Source organism: Pangasianodon hypophthalmus, chromosome 27 (assembly GCF_027358585.1).
Source record: "Pangasianodon hypophthalmus isolate fPanHyp1 chromosome 27, fPanHyp1.pri, whole genome shotgun sequence".
Classification (NCBI taxonomy): domain Eukaryota; kingdom Metazoa; phylum Chordata; class Actinopteri; order Siluriformes; family Pangasiidae; genus Pangasianodon; species Pangasianodon hypophthalmus.
Genome location: NC_069736.1, coordinates 3335348 through 3355615, shown reverse-complemented (window position 1 = coordinate 3355615; position 20268 = coordinate 3335348). Strand labels below are relative to the sequence as shown.

General features: G+C 37.0%; 1 protein-coding gene across 13 annotated transcripts in view; it reads right to left on the bottom strand.

Moving 5' to 3' along the window:
* Positions 1-16202, bottom strand: part of dnm1a (dynamin 1a) — a 65738-nt gene extending 49536 nt beyond the window's left edge. For 8 of the 13 annotated variants that reach the window (XR_008301086.1, XR_008301087.1, XR_008301089.1 and 5 more), the window contains exons 1-5: positions 15810-16201; positions 4131-4204; positions 2595-2744; positions 1578-1781; positions 1043-1141 (exon numbers count right to left, since the gene is read on the bottom strand). Coding sequence is in view for 7 of the 13 variants with exons in the window: in XM_053230237.1 (XP_053086212.1) it covers positions 1043-1141; positions 1578-1781; positions 2595-2744; positions 4131-4204; positions 15810-15970 (688 nt within the window). In the remaining 6 variants the exon portion in view is untranslated. Of the gene's footprint in view, positions 1-1042; positions 1142-1577; positions 1782-2594; positions 2745-4130; positions 4205-15809 lie in introns of all 13 variants that reach the window. The other 5 variants (XR_008301085.1, XM_053230235.1, XM_053230238.1 and 2 more) reach the window with 1 other exon arrangement.
* Positions 16203-20268: the final 4066 nt, after the last annotated feature.

Below are 20268 nucleotides of genomic sequence, written 5' to 3'. Positions count from 1 at the left end.
ATTGTTTTTTTTTTCATCATACCCACGGGTGTTCTCTTTCTCTCTCACACACACACACACACACACTCATGCTCTCTCTCACTCTCTCTCTCACTCTCTCTCTCTCTCAAATGCTCATTTTCCTTCTTTCCCTTCCTTTCCTTCTCTCTATTCCCCAGCCTTACAAAATATCCAACACTCGAGTGGTACAGTGAGTTTCACAACCCTTAACCACTAGAGGGCAACACTGAGAGGCGCCTCTTACTTGGAACAAAAGCCCTCAAAATGTAACAGTCTGTTTTTCCTACATGTATAAGAAAACTAAACATAGTTTATCACTTCATATAGAGTATAAATCTGACATAGATTGAATTTCTTTTATTGAGATGTTGGTCTATTTCCACTTTTCTACATTACCTACAATGTCGTGCTGATAGTGATGCCGTGGGATTTAACCCTCACTTCATCACTAACTAAAGAGAGTGATGCGGCAGCGCTTTAATCCTTTAGCCTGTCCAGCTCTCTAACCTCCTCACCTGTACGCTCTTCTCAAACTTCCAAAGCTTCAACTTTCATGCTAATACCTCTGTCAACGTCATCATGCTTATCATCTCACTCACACATCTATAACAAGTCTCTGGTGAGAGCTGAGTCCCTGCCGTAACTGGCATATAGCTGCCTTGCATTCTGGATCTTTGAGTCCAATTAACATGTGCAGCATTATATGCAGGATTTCTCATTACTATAACGCTGAATGTCGCTGGAGAAAAGGAGCTGGTGCTCTTTTGTTTTAACTGCAGAACCTGAGTGTTATCACGTCTGTTGCTGAAATTTTTTCAGCTATTAAACACCATTGTGACTGCACTAGCAATAACAAGGTCCATCTGTGATATCAGCCTGGCAAACAACTGCTAATGTCTCAAGGGAATAACAAAAATACAGCACCAACTGACAAATTAGCATGAGAAGTACTAAACACATCAGAAATATAGTAATATAAACATGTTTACTGTGTTTCAGGGTGGAGTTTTCTTCTAACAGGCCCCTGTTTTGAAACTCTCACCTCGGCGCAGTGGTAACAGCTTGTTTTCCAGAATATCTCGAGCGTCTGTTCCTTCATCCATCAGATCCAGTTTGGTGATCACACCGATGGTGCGCAGACCTGCTCAAACACATACACACACACACAGAAACGGGTGAAATGACTTCAGAGGTGTGATTGAAACTTTAAGATTGCTTTTAAATGATACTAAACTTAATGATACTAAAAAATGTTACTATTTTAAAGAGCGCTAGTGAGAATCTGCAGTTTTAAGTATTAAATATAGGCTGGACAGTATATACCTATATTGTGCTTATTTCTAATCTCTTGGAAAAGCATGACTGAAAAAGTTTAGTTTTAAATAATTTCTACAAAGAACATTTTGACAAACTATAATGTTGAAGGCTGACCATTGGATGTGTTGAAAGAGTGATCCGCATAACACACAAATTACTGACTATTTATTCATTCATGACCATGTTTGCATATTTTTATACATAATTTATATGACTTTATTGCTTTTAATACTAATATTTTGGAAAAGCATGACACGCACCTTGCGGATCCACTTCTTTGGCAACCTTCAGAGCATCGGAGTTGGCGAGGTCGGAGTTTGCAGGAGATACAGCCAGCAGCAGGCAGTTCTCCTTCGTAACAAACTGCATAAGCATGTCCTTGATTTGGTGCTCGATGTCCACTGGCTGGTCGCCGACCGCCACTTTGGTCATTCCCGGCAAATCCACCAGAGTCAGGTTCAGTACTGATGGAAAAGAGAGTTGAACTCAGATATGAGCTGTTTGGCTGTGGCCAGTCTGTTTGCTTTAAAAACAGACTTACTGTCCTTATTTGACTCATTTGATTCTTTTTTTTTTTTGCCATTTACAACATTCTTAGAAAACCCTGAAAGCTGAAATTTGGGTGTGAAAATCAATTGAAAATGAATTAAATGAGGAATAAAACACTTTGGGTCATGCTATTGGAGGAAAATAATCAGCAACAATGCAGTACAATGTGGCCCGACATGATGTGGAGTTACTATTAGCTGTTGCTTAATTAACAATGACACATCATACCTTTTATCCATTTATAGCTACATTTAAGGCTGTAAAAAACAAGTCAGTTCCTGAATCTTCCTTCTTCTTTTTTTTTTTTACAAATTAATTAAGTAATACGCTTGATTAAACAGGTTCTAATACCTGTGTGCACTGTTTTTTTCACATTTTATTCATCTAGTAACTTTTCATTTAACTCTGGCTTGGTATAATGTAATATATGGTGTTCAGTTCATATACGTGCAGCCTTAACAAAAAAATTCAAGGTCAAAATCACTTGCTTTGCCCTTTTTAACACTTCTTAGATAAGTAAATGATGCTAGGGATGTTAGTCTCATTGAGTTAAATGACACTGCAGTCATATGAGGATGTCTTTCAGAAAAGTACAATTTGTGTGAAGGTCTAATAAACTAGAAGCTCAGTCTATGTTATTTTACAGTATGAGCAAAAGAATATCCTGCTAATGTTATTAGCCATTAAAACATACACAGCATACACAGAGAACAGACACAGTATCTCACCATTAGGGGAGTAGACACGCAGGTTAATAGGGACTGGAGAAATGCCTTTATTCTGGCCAGTGACACGATCCGTCTCTGCCTCGATCTCCTGCCGCACTTCATCAAAGTCTGTAAACTTCTTCCCCTTACAGTGCAAAAACTCCGCATACTCTATATGAAGAGGAAATGAGTAACAATATGAGTGAAGAAATCGTGAAAGAGGTTAACAGCTTGTGTAACTGACAACAAAATGCAATTCAAATATTTAAAAAAACATGAATTAACATTAGAAAAATAATAATCTGTAAATTTAAGTATTGATTTTTTTTACATTTGTCTCTATACATTTTTCCTCCAAATGTCAAGTTTCAGATTTTTGCATACTTTTTTATTAAAATATAAATCCACAATATATAAATAGAAATGGTTAGAAGTTTCCAATTGTTGGAAATGCTTTATTTATATCAAATACTATATATTTACTATATATTTACATATATTATTCCAGTTTCATGGATTTTCAGGTAGAACTGGCAGAAACTTGTTCAACAGGCATCTTTAAATCTTTCAATATTAAGATATATATGGTTGGAAAGTTTATTATGTTCCTCATTATTATTAGTATGAGTCCATGGAAAGACATTTTTTTCAATGATGTAATGATGTAATTCATGCTGAAATATTAATCACTTTCTGTATTTTTCTTCATTAATGACATTATGATTGACTTGCTTTCTCACCATTCTTTCAGCCTTCACAATTTCACACCCTGGTTCAAAAAAATTTCAAACCAAACTTTGACTTTTTCTTAATATCTTGTATATGTTAGGACAAAGTTTTGACTTTTACTCATAAAGCTGTGCAGAATACTTTCCTGTGTTAAAAAAGTTTAAATAAAATCTGACTATTGGATGCGCTGGACTATTGGACGTCACATTAAATGGATTTGATGAAAGACTGATTTTTGTGGCTTGCAAATTAATGCATATAATCTATTACCTCATTTGCATATTGGAATGCATATTTCATCCTCTGTTGCAGCATTTCCATATTTTGATAAATGTTTTAAAAAATTTGTTGTCATTAAATATATTTTCATTCTGCTATAAGTAAAGAAAAGAAAACAAGAAGATTAAGCTGTGGTACTTCAACCTACACTAGATGGCAGTGTTGAAAAACAAGAATCACTGATATCTTTTTGAAATAAAGAAATTTGAAGCATGTATATTAGATTCTTTTAATGCAGTAGAAATACTTTATTGCCATTTCAATCCTAAAGCAAGCCACTATTTTGCCCCTACACACAAGTACTGATGCAATAGTTCATATATGAGTACTATCTTTAGAAAAAAAATGATAGAGTTGAAATTAAAGGCTAAAGTATGTATAAAGTTTCAGGACTATCTGTCTGTCTATCTATCTGTCTCTATCCTGTGTTTTTGAATCGTGTGTGATTCCTGCTATAAGGAAGCTGGGACAGATCAGCACTTAGTTTCGTCATCTCCCTGGAGACGCAAGACACGGAGGAGAGCGCGGTTGCCATAGCAGCAAGCTCACCTGTGGGGGAGTTGATGAGCTGTAGGACCAGAGGACGGCGTGTGACGATGCCAGAACCGCGGGGAAGGAAGTCCCTGTGACGCAACACACACCAAGTCAGTGAGTAACAAAAGAATACATAAAAAACATCCACACTTTAAGCCTAACAGACGTGCTGTTCTGATGGTGTACAAATTGTACAATCAGGGGTTAAATCAAAAGTGTAAAGTATTGTAGGATCTGTTTGTCTGAATTTTATTTCGGTTCAAATAAAATCTTAATGTCTGGTTTAAAAAATATATGTCTGATTGTCCACCATGATGGATTCGAACACTCATCACTAATCTTTTTTAATTTATGCTGCCATTTTGGAAATGTAAAGCAACTGAGCTGCAAACTTATAATCTGTATCTCTCTGAACGTTAAGGTAGCAACAGGATTAAAGTTTACTCTCAAACTTAAACCCAGGATTAACACTTTGTTCAAATGTAATTTTTTAGATTTAAGGTTTACAGTCTTTCACAGCTGGGGGAATAGATAAAACTGCGCCTTCTATGGTTTAATCTACAGATCAATTTTTGCCACCATCTTTATTCTTGAAGTGTAGAATGACAATTTAGACATTTTTAAATATTTTTTTTTAAATTCTAGCAGGTTGCACCAAAGTGATTCGGAGGCTCTGAAAGGGTTAAATGCTGTTCATGCTGTAACCTAGATACACTCAAACGGGTACATCCAAGGTTGTACCATTTTAGTATCAGTGCAGTTGCTGTCATGGATGTTTCAGGTTAATCAGAGCAACAGCACAATCAGGACACAGCTACTGAGATTTTATTTTCCTCACCAGTATCCTGGGCAGAGGAGGAGAACAGGATGTTGAGGTGTTGAAGTGCCTCTGAGGTGTTGTGGGGTTTGATTAAGGCCATAAAGACAGTTCTTGGTGTGAGACGAGTGGTAATAAAATCAGCCTGATGGAAAATCACATTTTCTGTGAGTCCCACCAAATACACACCTGTGCAATTATGCAATTATCTAATCAGCCAATCAGTGCAATGAGTAAAATCATACAGATACAAGGCCCGAGCTTCAGTTAATGTTCACATCAAACCAAGAATGTTGACCGTGGCATGGTTGTTTGAGTATTTCAGAAACTGCTGGGATTTTGGGATTTTTACACATAACACTCTCCAGAGCTTACAGACACTAGAACAGTAGACACTAGTTCTGCGTGCAGAAACGCCTTGTTGGACCAATTCAAGCTTGCAAGAAGGCTATGGTAATTCAAATAACCACTCTTTACAACCATGATGAGCAGAAAAGCAGCTCAAAACACACAAAACATCCAAACTTGAGGCTGATGGGCTACAACAAGGGCTACAATCCTGTCAGCCAAGACCAGGAATCTGAGGCAACAATGGGCACAGGTTCACAGAAACTGGACAGTTGACAATTGTTAAAATGTAGCGTGGTCTTTTACTAATCTTCAACTGTCCAGTATGTACTTACTGTAGTACCTTATTACCACCTTGTTACCATATGTAGGTGGTTGCTATAGGTGTGGTCAAGTAAATATAACACGATCTATCTACTGTATTACATATATTACTAAATTGGCACTTTATGTCCTATATAAAGGCTGGTGTTTTGCAAGTCAGGCAGGTCTTTATTAATCTTCCTGACTCAACTTATCAGATTATTCCCACATAATAAGTAGCAAGTACCAAGTATTGATTTAAAAAAATAGCTGTGCAATGCAAGTTCAGGACCAGCTGTGGAAAACACCAGGGTTTAGTCCATAAGCAAAAATGCTACAGTTTTTTTTTCTTCTCAGCGAAAGTGCTGAATGATTTGCTGTCAAACCCCCGGTTTAAACAGTAATGCCAGAAATCTCTATAATGCAATCTCCAGCTGTTTTCAGATATTCACTTGCAGCAATGCCAACTAAATCACTCCCTCGACCTCGGGCGGAGTGTGAGCTTGGTGTGAGCACGCTGGACTCCTCCATGACTGACACCATGCTCAAGCCAGATGGCAGTAACTACAGGTTCCCATGACAGCAACCCCGCCTCCGGATACGGGGCCATATGGAGGGACCATATGGGTGATAGCCAGTGCCGGATCACACAGCCTCAATCACACTGACACTGCTCAGCTCGTAACTGCGGGCTAGACTGAAGAAAGAGCTCGGACTGGTGCCACTGCAAAGTCACAGGAGTGGAAAATCTTCCAAATCTCCCATTCATGTATTATGAGGTGTACATGATAATAGATGAAGAGAAACCAGCACAATCAGCGTCTAGAGCATAAAAACATGCACGTTTTATAGGTATTTTTGAAAGTAAAATAAAACTATGCATTGGTAAATATGTAGTATTGACAGTGTTCACAAAAAATCAAATGTAATCTTTTTCATATGCATTACATTAGTCTTAAACTTCTAAATCATTTAGTTAACGGGTCCTTTGAATCTCCTCTAACATTTTTTTGGTCATTTAGATACAAAGTGTTCACAGGAATTAATCATTTACAGTTAGCGAGCTCAGTTTTTCACAATGAGCCAGAGCAATTGACTCAGCTCACCAATAAGAGTCGATTATTTTGACTCCCAAATAGCTCGCCCAAAGTATCTCATAAATTGTTCAGTAAAACTTAGTATAGCATATGATATGCAAGTTGACTCCAAAAATTCACCTAAAAAGTCGATTCAACGAGTCAACTCATTCACATCACAATGATACATCACCACGTTGCTCATATCACAATGACACATTATGTATTAGGCAGTGCAGCTAAAAACAGCTGAGCTAATGCTAATGAGTAGTAAGTTTTTTGTTTTTTTTTAATAGAAGTCCTGGTTTTAGATTCAACTGTCAGTAATGATGATGGTGACTGCGAATCCCGACAATACCACAGCCATCTGTGACAGAGCAGAATTGTCTGTGCTCTTTGGGTGGGAGGAGCATACTCTCTCCCCCTGTCAATCACATGACGCTAGCCAATCATGGGCGTCTGTGAGCTCTTGTATGTGGAAGAAGGCAGATAGCGCTTTCCTCTGAGTGTGCTATGCCATCTTGTGATGCAGAAAGATGTGGTTGTCTAGCTTCATGTGTTTGAAAGAAAGCATGTGTTAGTCTTCACCCTCACACTTTAGCTACTTTAGATATGCGAGTCAGCCCCAAACTTTACCTAAAAGAGTCAGTCCAAAGAGTCGCTCACAAATAACATAATATCTCTACTACTAGTTAGCTAACAAGTGTCTTAAGCAGATCAGCTAAAAAGCATTTGAGCTAATGCTAGGTTTCAGCATAACTGTATGTCTTTACACATGCCTGAGTAATGAGTATCTATTTTTCTTTTTAAATAAAAGTCCAGGTTTTAGCTTCAACTGTCAGCAAAAATGGCAGGTATCACTTGTGTTGTTTAGCCTTGAAATCAAACAACTCACATGTGCAGTTACAATAATGGTTATAGTAAATTACTGTTTATTTCATGTAACTGTACAGCATATTGCTAGTAACTATACTATGTTCTTCCCTGTAAAATGTACAGTATAGTGTGTGTTATCTATAGCAAAGAGGCATATGGACATGTAAAACTGCCACATTTACCACAGTTATGTATCTTGTGTTACAGAAACAAACATATATATATATATATATATTTAGAATGAGGGCAGCTCAGGGCTATCCCTTTTTTCTGTCTGGTTTCTATGAAGCTTGTTTTTCTAGATGAATTGGTGCATGACGATTAAAAAAGACATAAGTGAAGCATAAACACAAAAACACAACACAATCCAGATCCTTCAGAGACGTCCAACCCCCTGCAGTCAAACAACAAACCGGTAAATCAACAACAGCACAATAGCTTCCCGCATGGAGTAAATGCAGTATGGAAAATAAAGGATGCATCTCTCTCTCTCTCTCTCTCTCTCTCTCTCTTTCCCATCCCCCTTCGAGGCAGAATGCATGCTCAGCTCTGATCAGCAGTGATGGAGACGGACAGATTGCTGCCCCGCCTCCTCGTCCTAATCTCACCGTGCCCATTCCCCTCCCCCTTCCCTCCATCACTCTATCCTTCTCTCTCTAACTCTGATATCCTATCCTGCTCTCTCTCTCTCTCTCTCTTTCCACCAAGCCTCATTTTCTCTCCTATGCTGTCTTCACACTGTCACGTGGCAGCCATCCAGCAAGCTCAGAAGACACACACACCAGCAAGCATTACACTGCAGGGGATAGAGTAAGAAAGAGAAAGAGAGAGAGATAAAGAGGGGGAAGAATTGTTATGTATATTAGGAGTGTGTGGTATAAGCAAAAAAAAATTTATACTTCGATGATAAACAATATGCAATATACCTGCAAAATTTTTTAAAGGTGTATTGTGACATAAAGTTATCACAATATCAATATTATACTGTTATTTTCACAGCATGTAAAGAGAGAATGAGAGAGGAAGAGTATTTTAGGATGAATTGTGTATGAGTGAACAGAGACAGCATCAAAGAAATGAAAATACTGTACAGTTTATGCCATGACAAACCATTATCAAGTGTTTTTTTTTTCAGTTGTGGTTAGCGGTCAGGTCAAACCAGTTAACAAGCAGTGGCTGTTATTCCACAAACACACCACACAAAATGGCCGTGCACCTCTTGTTGGAATAACAAACATCGCTCGCTTTGTCTCACCAGTGTTTCCACATCCTGTAGTTGACAGATGAGACAAACAGAATCAACACACAGTCCGATAACATGCACCAACGTGCACAAAACACACCGTGTTAATGCTGTATGATGTGGACCAATGTGAAGCAGAGATACTGTTACCACCCCAAAGTTGAGTGTTTTGCTTTAATCGCACACCCTGGAGTGTTTTATTCCTCTTATACCACAGCAATTTGTCAATTAAGATTTTTCATTTCTTAAATAACATGTCATACTTTTTATGTGTTAATAGTTACATTTTATGCTTTGAAACATCCACAAATCAAGTTAGTTCCTGTTCTGACTTACATTATAGCAGCTATGAACTCTCACTTTCGTTGACGTTCAGACTTTCGTCGTTCTCTCACTTTCTCAAGAGGTTACTGAGAAATCACAAAACTCAGTGTCCTCTGAGCTGAACACTTTTCCATGGCGGAAAACCTAACGTTACAGCTTTACCTCTGACTGTTACAAAGCGCTGACACATTGGTGTGCACATTAATATAAACCTGTGATCTGCTGCTCCACTAATGTTGTTATAGAAAATGCTGTTATAGAAATTAATCAACATCTTCTGACCAATCAGAATCAAGAACTCAACAGCACTGTGGTGTAAATTACAGTACATTATGATAGCCTTGGTCCGGTTGAGACACAAACAGCATCCAAAGAAACAGTTGGTGCATAGATAGATTAAAGCATCTGAGATTGAATCTGACAACTCAGTGTTGCTGGACAGCGCTTGACCAGCAGATTAGAAATAATCCGGTTCAGCGGTGAGACAGAGGCTCAGGAAGCTTCTTTGTTTGTCTCTATCTCTATCTTTCTCTCTCTTTCTTTTTCTGTCTTGAATTTCTCAAATTATTTAGTAAATAACATTTAGTTCTTCCTTTGTATTCACCAACCCTGACATGAAATTTAAAAAATAACAAGGTCTTTAGGAACAGCAGATGTTTGAGAATTAATTATATAAAGATGCACTCATCCGATACTGACAATACTTGCTTGAAATGCTAGACTGGTAATGGATCTGATTTGCTCCAAAAATGTTTTTTATCTCTTGAATGTGAGTAATGCATGAGAGATGCTGTTGATAAACACAGATGTTTCATATAACTTTCATATAAAAAAAAATCTGCAAACACATTTTGCAGAGATTTGACTACTAAGAGGATATCAGATCAGTATCAAATTATTATCATGTGTCAACCAAAACTCAGGGCTCTCCCATCAGTTTTTGTATCTTAAATGATCTTAAAAATGTGTGATTGGTGCATGACTATGACAAATACACTATATGATCACAGCTACCATCATAGCTATTACTGAAGTCAGGCACTGATGGTGGTGAGGAGATCTAGGGTGCAGTCATTGGTCCAGTTCATCCCAAAAGTGTTCACTGGTGATGAGATCAGGGCTCTGTGCAGGACATTCGATATCTTCCACTCCAACCTTGGAAAACCCTGTCTTTGTGCACAGAGGCATTGTCATGCTGGAACAGGTTTAGGGCTCTTCATCCCACTGAAGGAAAATCCTAATGCTACAAAGACATCCTACACAATTGTGTGCTTCCAACTTTGTGATTGTCACAGTCCACAACTGGTCCAGTGCCCACAAAGTTTGGCCAGTGTATATCAGGTTTCTGGCTTAAAAGTGTATAGTAGCCTTAAAAAAATCTTTCAGACATTTCTGTGCATGTCTTTCTTTTAGGCCTAAATCTTTGGTAACCTTGTAGTGAAGTGACCCAAATCAGCAACCCAGAAGCAGAACATTGCTTGGGAACTGTCCTTGGTGCTGAAACCAGATTAACAAGTCAGCTTTCTCTTGAAAATTAACTGTGATTAACTGTGTTATTTGTAAAATGTGAGCTGGTTATTGAAAAGAATGAAGCAGAGCAATAAGAAAGTGAAATAATTTGGATTAACCTTATCCAAAATAATTTCCAAGCAATACAAAATCCAATTCAACCACAAAACTGTAATTTGAAGATTAATGTCTTGCTCAAGGGCCCAATGGAGGCCCTAAGGCAGTTCTCAGGTTCAAATTTACAAATGTCTGGTCATTCAAAGATGAATCGCAATGATGCCACAGCCATCCGAGCAAAATTTCCTGTGCTGTCTAGGTGGGAGGGATGGCATACTCGTCCTCACCTGTCAATCACAGTGACACTAACCAATCTCAGACATCTGTGAGCTCACGTATGCAGAAGAGGGCAGATAGGGTGCAGTGTTTTCTCCGAGAGTGTGATGCAGGATGAGCAGTTTGAAATATTAACACAACATTTTGATGCAGTATGGTGATGATGAAGTACACATCAGACCTGATATTTCTGCAGTCTAGCACCACTTTCATAACTACATCAGCTACTCTACTGAAAGTGTGACATTTACAGATCCAACAGCTCAAGGCTGAGTGTGAAAGCTCGCACCTGGTGTTATATATCAAACATTTCCACCTTCGCTGTGACGTCGAGCTGCACGCTCTGCTGCAGAAGAGAGTAAATCATCCAAATGCTCATCTATCAGCGTTTATACAACATAATTACAGCCATGGAGTATATTTTTGCAGGTTCAGAAATCTAATCAACCAGCAAAATGAAGTCATTTGTTAATTAACTATCTGTCCTCCACCGGCTGCGTAAAATGGTGCTTATGTCTGAAATGTGCAAAATAATTTGCTGTTTTTGATGCAAATCTTTTTTTTTCGTGGTTTTTTCCTGGGGTATAAGTGAATAATAAATGTTGTTAATTTATGCAGGAAATGAAACGTGTTTTTTCATTTCATTACCTCAAATTATTCCTGTATTTTGAAGGAAAGACAGAGTGGAAGACAGAGAGAGAGGGAGCGATAGAGATATCAAGGTGATCGATGGGGCTTGTCATCTCCTTCCACACACCAGCCAATGAGAGCAAGACCCAGATCTGTACGTGCAAATCAGAGCATTACAAGCTCGCTCTTAGAAGAAGAAAACAAAGCAGCGATTGGACTGCTGCCCTTGTAACCCACAATATGGTAGATGTCATAACTGCATCTATCACACAGACTGATATAGAAATTTAGGAGAATTTAGGAGAGTCATGAAAGGCTGAAAATGAAAATTTGCTCATCTCAGTAACTCGTAACCCGTAATAAAGCACACTGGGCTTGTTATTGCTCGGCTCAGCAGATCCTCATGCATTAACCTCCCTGCATTACTCCAGATCCCATTTAGACCACATGAAGTCCTGTAGCAGAGACCTTTTAGGAGGAAACTGACCATGATTTCAATGGTCAGAACCTCAAATTAAAGAGATTATTTCCCTGGAAATCTGTGAAACCTGGCACACTATAGTCTTGCCTATGACACTTCTTCAGCGGCTTGATTTTGTTCTGGGGTGTGCAAACTTTTGCTCTCGACTATATACTTTAGTGTTGTTGCAAAGCATTGTGTCATTTACTGCAATTCTTGCTTTCTCTTGGTTTTCTGTTTCTGACTCTTGCCTCTTTTTGTGTTTATGATATCCTTATCCTCGCTTCTGTATTTTATGTCTATGTTCCCATCTCACTGCTTTTCTAATGATGGCTGACTCTCTCTCTCTCTCTCTCTCTCTCTCACTCTCTCTCTCTCTCTCTCTGCATAACTGGCTTTGGCCCCACTGCTGTCTTCATGGTGCATAGCAGGCACCACTAATCACTACAATGCCTATTAATGGATAATCATATAAATTGCACAGCATGTTTCAGCACTGCTGATGACTAACAATCAGCCAACAACATGTTCTCCAATGCCTAAGTGCCTAAATGGATAATCATGAAGCTACATTTCCTGGTATTATTATATCTCAGTGAGTGTGCAGCTTCTAACATTACAAGCATTACTGCTCAATTTACAGGTTCAAATCTGGTCTTCGTGTTTTGCCAGCTATTATTAATGTATATAAGTGACCTGTTTCTGTCTTTCAAGCGAAACGACCCAGGTAAACATGTTTTCAACAATCGGTAATATCTCATACAACAAATCAACAACCATGCTATTGGGAGACAATCCATCATGGCAGCACAAGATAAGTGATTATGGGCTTATGTAGCGGTCATATATTGATATAATGTCACGTTTCTGCAATAAATTACGTTTGTATTTCTATTTAATGACTTTAACATAAACCTGCCATTATCAACTTATTTATTTTTGCTGAACTTACATATTTTAAATAAGGGGAAATTTGGCACTTAATTTAATAACACTGAACTAAGCATTATTTTGTCAGTGTTGACATTCAGGACGATATAAAAGAGGTGAGAAAATGTTGCTTACAGCTATGTTTACAGCTCACACACACAGCCAATACTGACAGAAAATAGCAAGCTTAGCTTATGTGTTGTAACAGATCGTGACTGAATTTACTTGAAGTATGCTGCGTGCTTCATTTTCACAGTGTGCTTTATTTTTAGTTTAGAAAGGTGTGTACAGAACGGGATATTCTGAAAACTGCACTAAAAATACACATGCGAACAACTGTATGAAGAAAACAGTGACGTAAACAAATCTAATCGAATGAAAAAAGAATTGAATTTTGTACGGTCACATGTTACATTTAGCAAAAGACATCTGTGCGCCTGGGAAACACTGAACTGGATGTTTTTGTGCACAAGAGACTATTTGTGGCTCTTCCAAGAGAAACGCTATAATCACGCCACCGATAAACAGATTCTGCTTTGAAAAAGATATAATTATGCAGAATTATTTTCAGCATTTTTCTCATTCCAGAGCTTGGATTAGAAATGGGAGGCTCCAGTAATACATCATTCTCATCTTCATTCTTTCAGCATGGAATAAAACACTAAGGAAGTGCTGTTATAGGAAAATAATCCACGACAGGGTGGTGTGGTGTGAGCCGACACACAGAGCAGAGTTGGAGCAGAGTCGATTATTTTCCTATAAGAGCACTTCCTATAACAGTACTGTATCCCTCTAATCATTTGCCAATGATAACACATTTTTATTTAATAAAGAACATGTCATACTTTCTTCCAATTTATAGTTACATTTAGTGTTGTGGAATGTCTATGAGACAAATTAGCTCCTGTTAGCTCCTGTTATCAGGAGTAGTTTCCTCACCAGCATCTTTTTTCTCTCTTTTGTAGTTAAATGGAGAGAAAAAAATGCAGTGATGTGGTATAATCTACCGTAAACGCTTTATCTTGGTCAAGATTACAGTGGATCCAGAGCGTGAGGCGGAGCATGAGGCAGGAATAAACCCTACTCTTCATTCACACACACACACACACACACACACACACACACACACACACACTGCTTACACTAGCCAGAGATTTCAGACATCAGCAATTAATTTTGTGTAAATCTGTTTTTATTTTGTGTTGACATTACAACTGATTTGGACAAACATAATGACCCATAAATCACTTCTAGAGTAAATGACAATAAATGAAATGTACTTGGAATCCTATTCAACGACATCCCCCTATTCTCACTTCGCTTACAAACAATACGTTGTGATGAACATTGCTGCTTTGCCTATGCCACATTGCCTATGGCTCTAATGCTGCATGACCGTACCCTGAATCATGGGCTTGATATTAAAAAGCCCAAAGCTCACTAACTCATCCAAGCTCCAAGGTCACAACACAGCGTGCTCTCTTCCTCCTCTCAGAGCGTGTGCCAGATAGCATGCAGAAACACAGCTTGGTAATTATATCTTCACCTGTGTTCAAATGACCAAACAGTGTCCAAGCTATCATATGGAAGAGTGTGTGAGTTGGCTATTGAAACTGTCATGTGACTTCATTTCTCACTGTTTTCACCAACGATGTTTGCCAACGTTCTGTAAAGACCACCACACAGTAAACAATGTGACAGCTGGATGTTCGCACCCATGATGAAGCAAAAAATGACGTCTTAGGAAGTGAAAATATCTTTAATATAGTCTGTTTATCTAATATTTTCTATTATAAGATTAAAATAAACAAAAAATATATGATTATTAAAACTATAGATGTATTTTCAATATTATAGTCCTATTCTATTAGCTGATACTTTTCCCAATTATTATTATTAAGAAGCAAAATTTAAGATATGTAAACCGTGAAATAAACAGACTAAATAAACCAGAGTGAATAATATTAGATTTTATTCATAATAATCTCATAATAAGACATTTCAAGCTATTCAAGATATTTTCACTTGCTAAGATATCATTTTTTAATACACAGCAAAATATTACATCTTAACAAGTAGAAAAATATCATGAATATAGTCATATTTATCCAATATTTCCTGGAATAAGATTACAATAAACCAAATATACCACTATTCAACATTTTCTTATTGTATTGCCAGATAAATTTGTTTCTTTCTAGAAATAATGAGCAAAATTATCCAAGAGAACAAGATGATTTCAAGCTCGAAGAAATAAAAAAAAGTCTTGATATAGGTTTCATAATCTTATATTTGATTAATAGAGAATTTTAGATATTTTTGACAATATTCAAGATATTTTCACTTGAGAAGATGTTATTTTTGCAGGGCAGGAGTGTGTTTATAGATGCTATAAATTGTGCAGCTGGAATTGGTTCAAGGGAACACGGAAGTGCCACTGCAGCAGTGTGTATGGAGACAACTGCAGGGGCTTTTAATGAAATAGGAAATCTTTTATCTGTCATTCATTTAATACGGCCTTACTGATGGATGGATGTGACCTTGGGTGACTAAGGGCATATTCAGTTATCATTATTATTATTATTATTATTATTATTTCATACAAGATGCACTTTTCCCATGACGTCATGACTTATTATATGAAATTTCTGTTTGGAAATTAATATGTGCAGATGATCCTGTCTGGTTTGTGATCTTTCTTCATCATGACATCATTATGATGTTGCTCAGAGTAATGCATGACTTTGGTGGAGGGCAAAGATGCACCAAGATGACATCACTGACATCCAGGCATCCCCATCTGGAAAAATACATAAATACATACATACATATATATATCACTTACTTCCCGACGAAGTTCTCCAGCACGGAGCTCTTCCCGGCGCTCTGGCCGCCCACCACTGCGATCTGAGGCAGGTCCAGGTTCGCATTCTGCCCGATGGCCGCAAACGCGTCCTGCATCCGGTTGACCAGCGGGATCAGATCCTCCATTCCCCGGTTCCCCATCCTGCCTCTCTGGGGGGCTGTGGATCACTCCTTATCCGAGTCAATAACCAAACCTGGAGGTGGAAGCAACCCTAACACTAACCCTAACACTGTCTGGAGCTGTAGCTATGATATTCCTGTTATGTTATGTGATGTTATGTGATGTGATGTGATGCACACTCATCCTCAGCAGCCTTCCTCCTTCCTCCGCAATCTGCCAGGCGACGAGATCTCAGCTTTACTGCTAGCCAGGGTTGCCAGATTGGGAGCAATATTTCGCAGTGCAGTTCCTTCTAAGCCTATAAAACCCTCAGGGTTGGGCTGAAGGAAAAGCACAGATCAGGGTTTCTCAGGGAAGCTCACAATCCCCTCTTTTGTTTCATTCATTTACTTTACAAATTAATATTCCAAATAATGAAGATGGATTTTGTGGGCTACAGTTTGTGAAATTACTGGGATCCACATTCAGACAAGCCCTGTTTAAATCAATAGTGTACTTTTTGTGTTATTTTAGTCTTTTCACTATCCTGACACATTGCCTTAGTGTAGTTCAGTAATAAAAATGGACAAATTTCCCTGTCCAGCTACCTCCTATAACAAACTAGTATCTCAAATCGCACGCTTATGTACTATTCTGTACCGTTGTTGAGTACTAATATTAACCAGTTTTTCTGTTTCCTGTAGTTAGTGTTTGAATTTTAAAACCCTCTCATGCAGCCTCCCTACTGAAACGTCTGTTTTGTTTAGCAGCTTTCTGGATTTTCTAGATTAGTAAACACTTTTGAATGAATTCGATTTGAGATGCAGCTCATGACAACAAGCACGACGACAGCGTAAAGAGACAGCGCTCATGGGTGTGTTTAAAGTCACTGTGCATAAAATCATACAAAAGTTTTACATTTTGACTTGGAAACTTGACAGACAGAGATGTTTTGTCTCTGACGTGTCAGTGGATGCTGCTTTTAAAACTTCTGGATGTATGTAAGACACACAGAGAGTGTGAGTATAATAATGCTCTTGTTATCATTGCTTTTGCAGCAGCATGCAAAATCATGCATCAGGTATGAACCGGGCTGCTCTGCTTCACGTCAGACCATATCACACCACCCCAGAGACTCATTTTATACAAGTCTTTGCTTACTCCAGGTTACTGAAGCATCTTCCTGAGGCGGGGCTAAGGGCGATCATTCTCAGTTTCCACACTGCAGGCCAGAGGTAAACTACATCATGTAGCATGAGAAGGTCACTGCAGATGATGAATTGGTATGATTCCTGAGGTTTTTTTTTTACATTGATTAACATGATTTGAAGCTAACCTGAGCTCATTCTATAGACAGATAGCGTTCAGTCATTGGCCGGATGTTAGACGTGATGACCTTCAAGATTATAATGAGTACTTTGAAGATCTAAATAAAAATGTAAGGAGAAAAAAGTAAGTCTTTTTTCTTGGAAATGTAATTAAAAGTAAGAGTTTTAAGTAAGAGTGTGATTAAGTAAGTATTCAATTTTCAAGAATACTCAAGTATAAATACACCAAAATAATATGTAAGTATAGAAACGAAGTACAATTACTTAAGTATTTTCTGCACCAATTTTACTAAAAAAGCAATAAATAAATATACTCAAAATACTTCTCTAACCTCTTCAAAATCTGCAGTCAGGTCTCAACTAAACCAGGACAACTGTGTAGCAATTTTTTCTCCAGTGTAGTTTATGTAAATTACACCAAGTAAGGATTTTTATCCACTCTGGCACCCCAACTCTGCATCATCACATCTCATCTTGTTTTTCTTTCTTGCGGCCGCTAGTGGGCGCTCTTTTAATGGCACTATTTTGGTTTTTTTTTTTTTTATTATTATTATTATTATTATTATTATCAGAACGAAGAGCACAATAGTATAGAAAATTGTACAGATTTACACACAAAATGCCAGAGTGTACAGAACATCCTTCCATTAATCAAAAAATCTCTATTCATGAAAAATATTACAAGTCTTCTTTGCTTTTTTTATTGATAATGTTCTCCAAGCAGGTGCTGAAGTCCTTGTTCTCCTGGAGGAAATGAATGAAATTTGGCTTGGACTCTGACCATTTCTCCTTGTGTATGTGGAATTTTCCCAAAATAATAAAAAGATGTACAAGAAAAAGAAAATTATATTTTATTATTGTTTTCACTGGAATAATACACACATATCAAAATTGTTCAACTTGAATATAATATCAGTTTTCTTTCTGATAAAATTTTCCATATTCCACATACAGATGTCCACAATAAGCTTTTATGAGAAGATGTTTCACCTATTACAATATTCCTAATATGTTTATTAGTACAGTTGTGTTTAAGAATATCGATATCCCCTATAAACACACTATCTTTAACAGATATTGCCTCAGCAGCATTACATTTTGTGTTAGTGCTTTTAAAGTTGAGATGGATAATTACATTGTAAGAAGAAGAAGAAGAAGAAGAAGAAGACTTTATTTGTCACATACACATTATAGCACAGTGAAATTCTTTCCTTCGCATATCTCAGTAGGAGGTTGGGCTCAGAGCACAGGATTTAATCCTTAACATTGATTTTCTTTAAAAATAATCAAATCAGATCAAATCAATGGGATTTTCAGTATATATATGTTCAGTTATTATCCCAAATATAACAGTAAGCTTAAGTATTTATATCACTGATTGGTATGATTCTTGCATGTCTTTTGTAATTAAAATAAAATCTTAATATAGTTTAAATAGTTGGAATTTATGGAATATGTTTTTACATCTAGTACATTACATCTGGTAAAGACTTTTTAAAAAAAATGCATATATTAAATAAATTTTATAAATATACATTGCATGGTGATAGTCACATAACAGTTAAAGCAAGAACTTAAACATGTTTAGTGAAAATAAAAAAAATAATTGCTTTCTTATTTATTTTTCTCCTTCTTCTTCTTCTTCTTCTTCTTCTATTATTATTATTATTATTATTATTATTATTATTTACGTCTGAATGTATCTCCTCCATACTGCTTCAGTATTACGTCACTCGCGCGCTGATTGCTGATTCTGGTTCTATGGCAACGGATTATACCACTGAGAGGTAAAAGTGGGGGAGGAACATTCCTCCTACCATAATGTCTATGAGTTGTGAATGATTTTGTGTCATATTTGTGACAAAAATATTAAACAAAACCAGCTTTTGAACTTTCACTGGCTTTATGTACGTTTATTTCACTTTCTGCACAAACGATTTAGCGTCAATGAGATGAGGTTGAACTTCCGGTCATGTGACCTTTCAAGCAAGATGGACTGTCTGTCTATTGACATTTTCAACATGTGAAGTGAATTCTAAAGACATTTGCAAAATATATATATATATATAATAAAAACTAGCAGCCTAATATTTAAAAAAAAACTGCATTTAACACAAAAATCGTTTAAAAATCTGAATTGTTTTAACGTGTATGCTAGCTGTGTGAGTGTTATAGATGTGTTATAAATGTGTTAGAGTTAAGAAAATATTTTTGCATAAAAGCATTGAAACAGAAATGAAGAATTAACTAAGAATGAAATCAGAAATCAGAACAGATGCCATATTCTTTCCTTACAAGTTCAGTCATGATACTCTGAGGTTTTTGCCAGTATGATAATGTGAGTGTTAATATCTGAATGAAAGTTTAACCCATATGTGGAGAAAAAAAACCCAAGAAAATATAGCTTTATTTGCAAAATCTTTGAATTACCTGTTGCTGCTGATATAGGCCAATCCTTTACAGAGAAAACCCACAAAACTGCCCATGTGAATAATCATGTGATTCTTAGACACATGTTATGATTCACACACTTTTTAATATGTAATGTGAGTGTGTGTTTATTATTCACATCTATTTATTTTTTATACATGACGCATTTATATTCACATGTAATTTTTTTTTTAACATATGTAAGTCAATTTCGACGTATTAATAGAGCAGGGAAAGAAAAAGGCATCATTCTGTGAAGCATGGTAGCGGTAGCATGATATTATGATTGGCGGTTGTGCAGTTGTGCAGTTTTTTTCTCTACTTTTTTTTTTTTATTAATGGATATAAAGGTGCTTCATGACATGTTCATGTTCTCTGACAGACTCCAGTTTTCCAGGATCAGGTTTATCTTTATATTCCAAGATCATGTGACCTAGTTAAGTCCATTACATGAGACATTTGCGTGGTTTTATCATTAGAGAGAAGTTTAAAATATACATAGTGGGTACAAGAAGCAAAAAAGAGCTTTTTTAATTTATTTATTTATTAATGTTAGGATTATGAAGACATTTTGCCTTTAG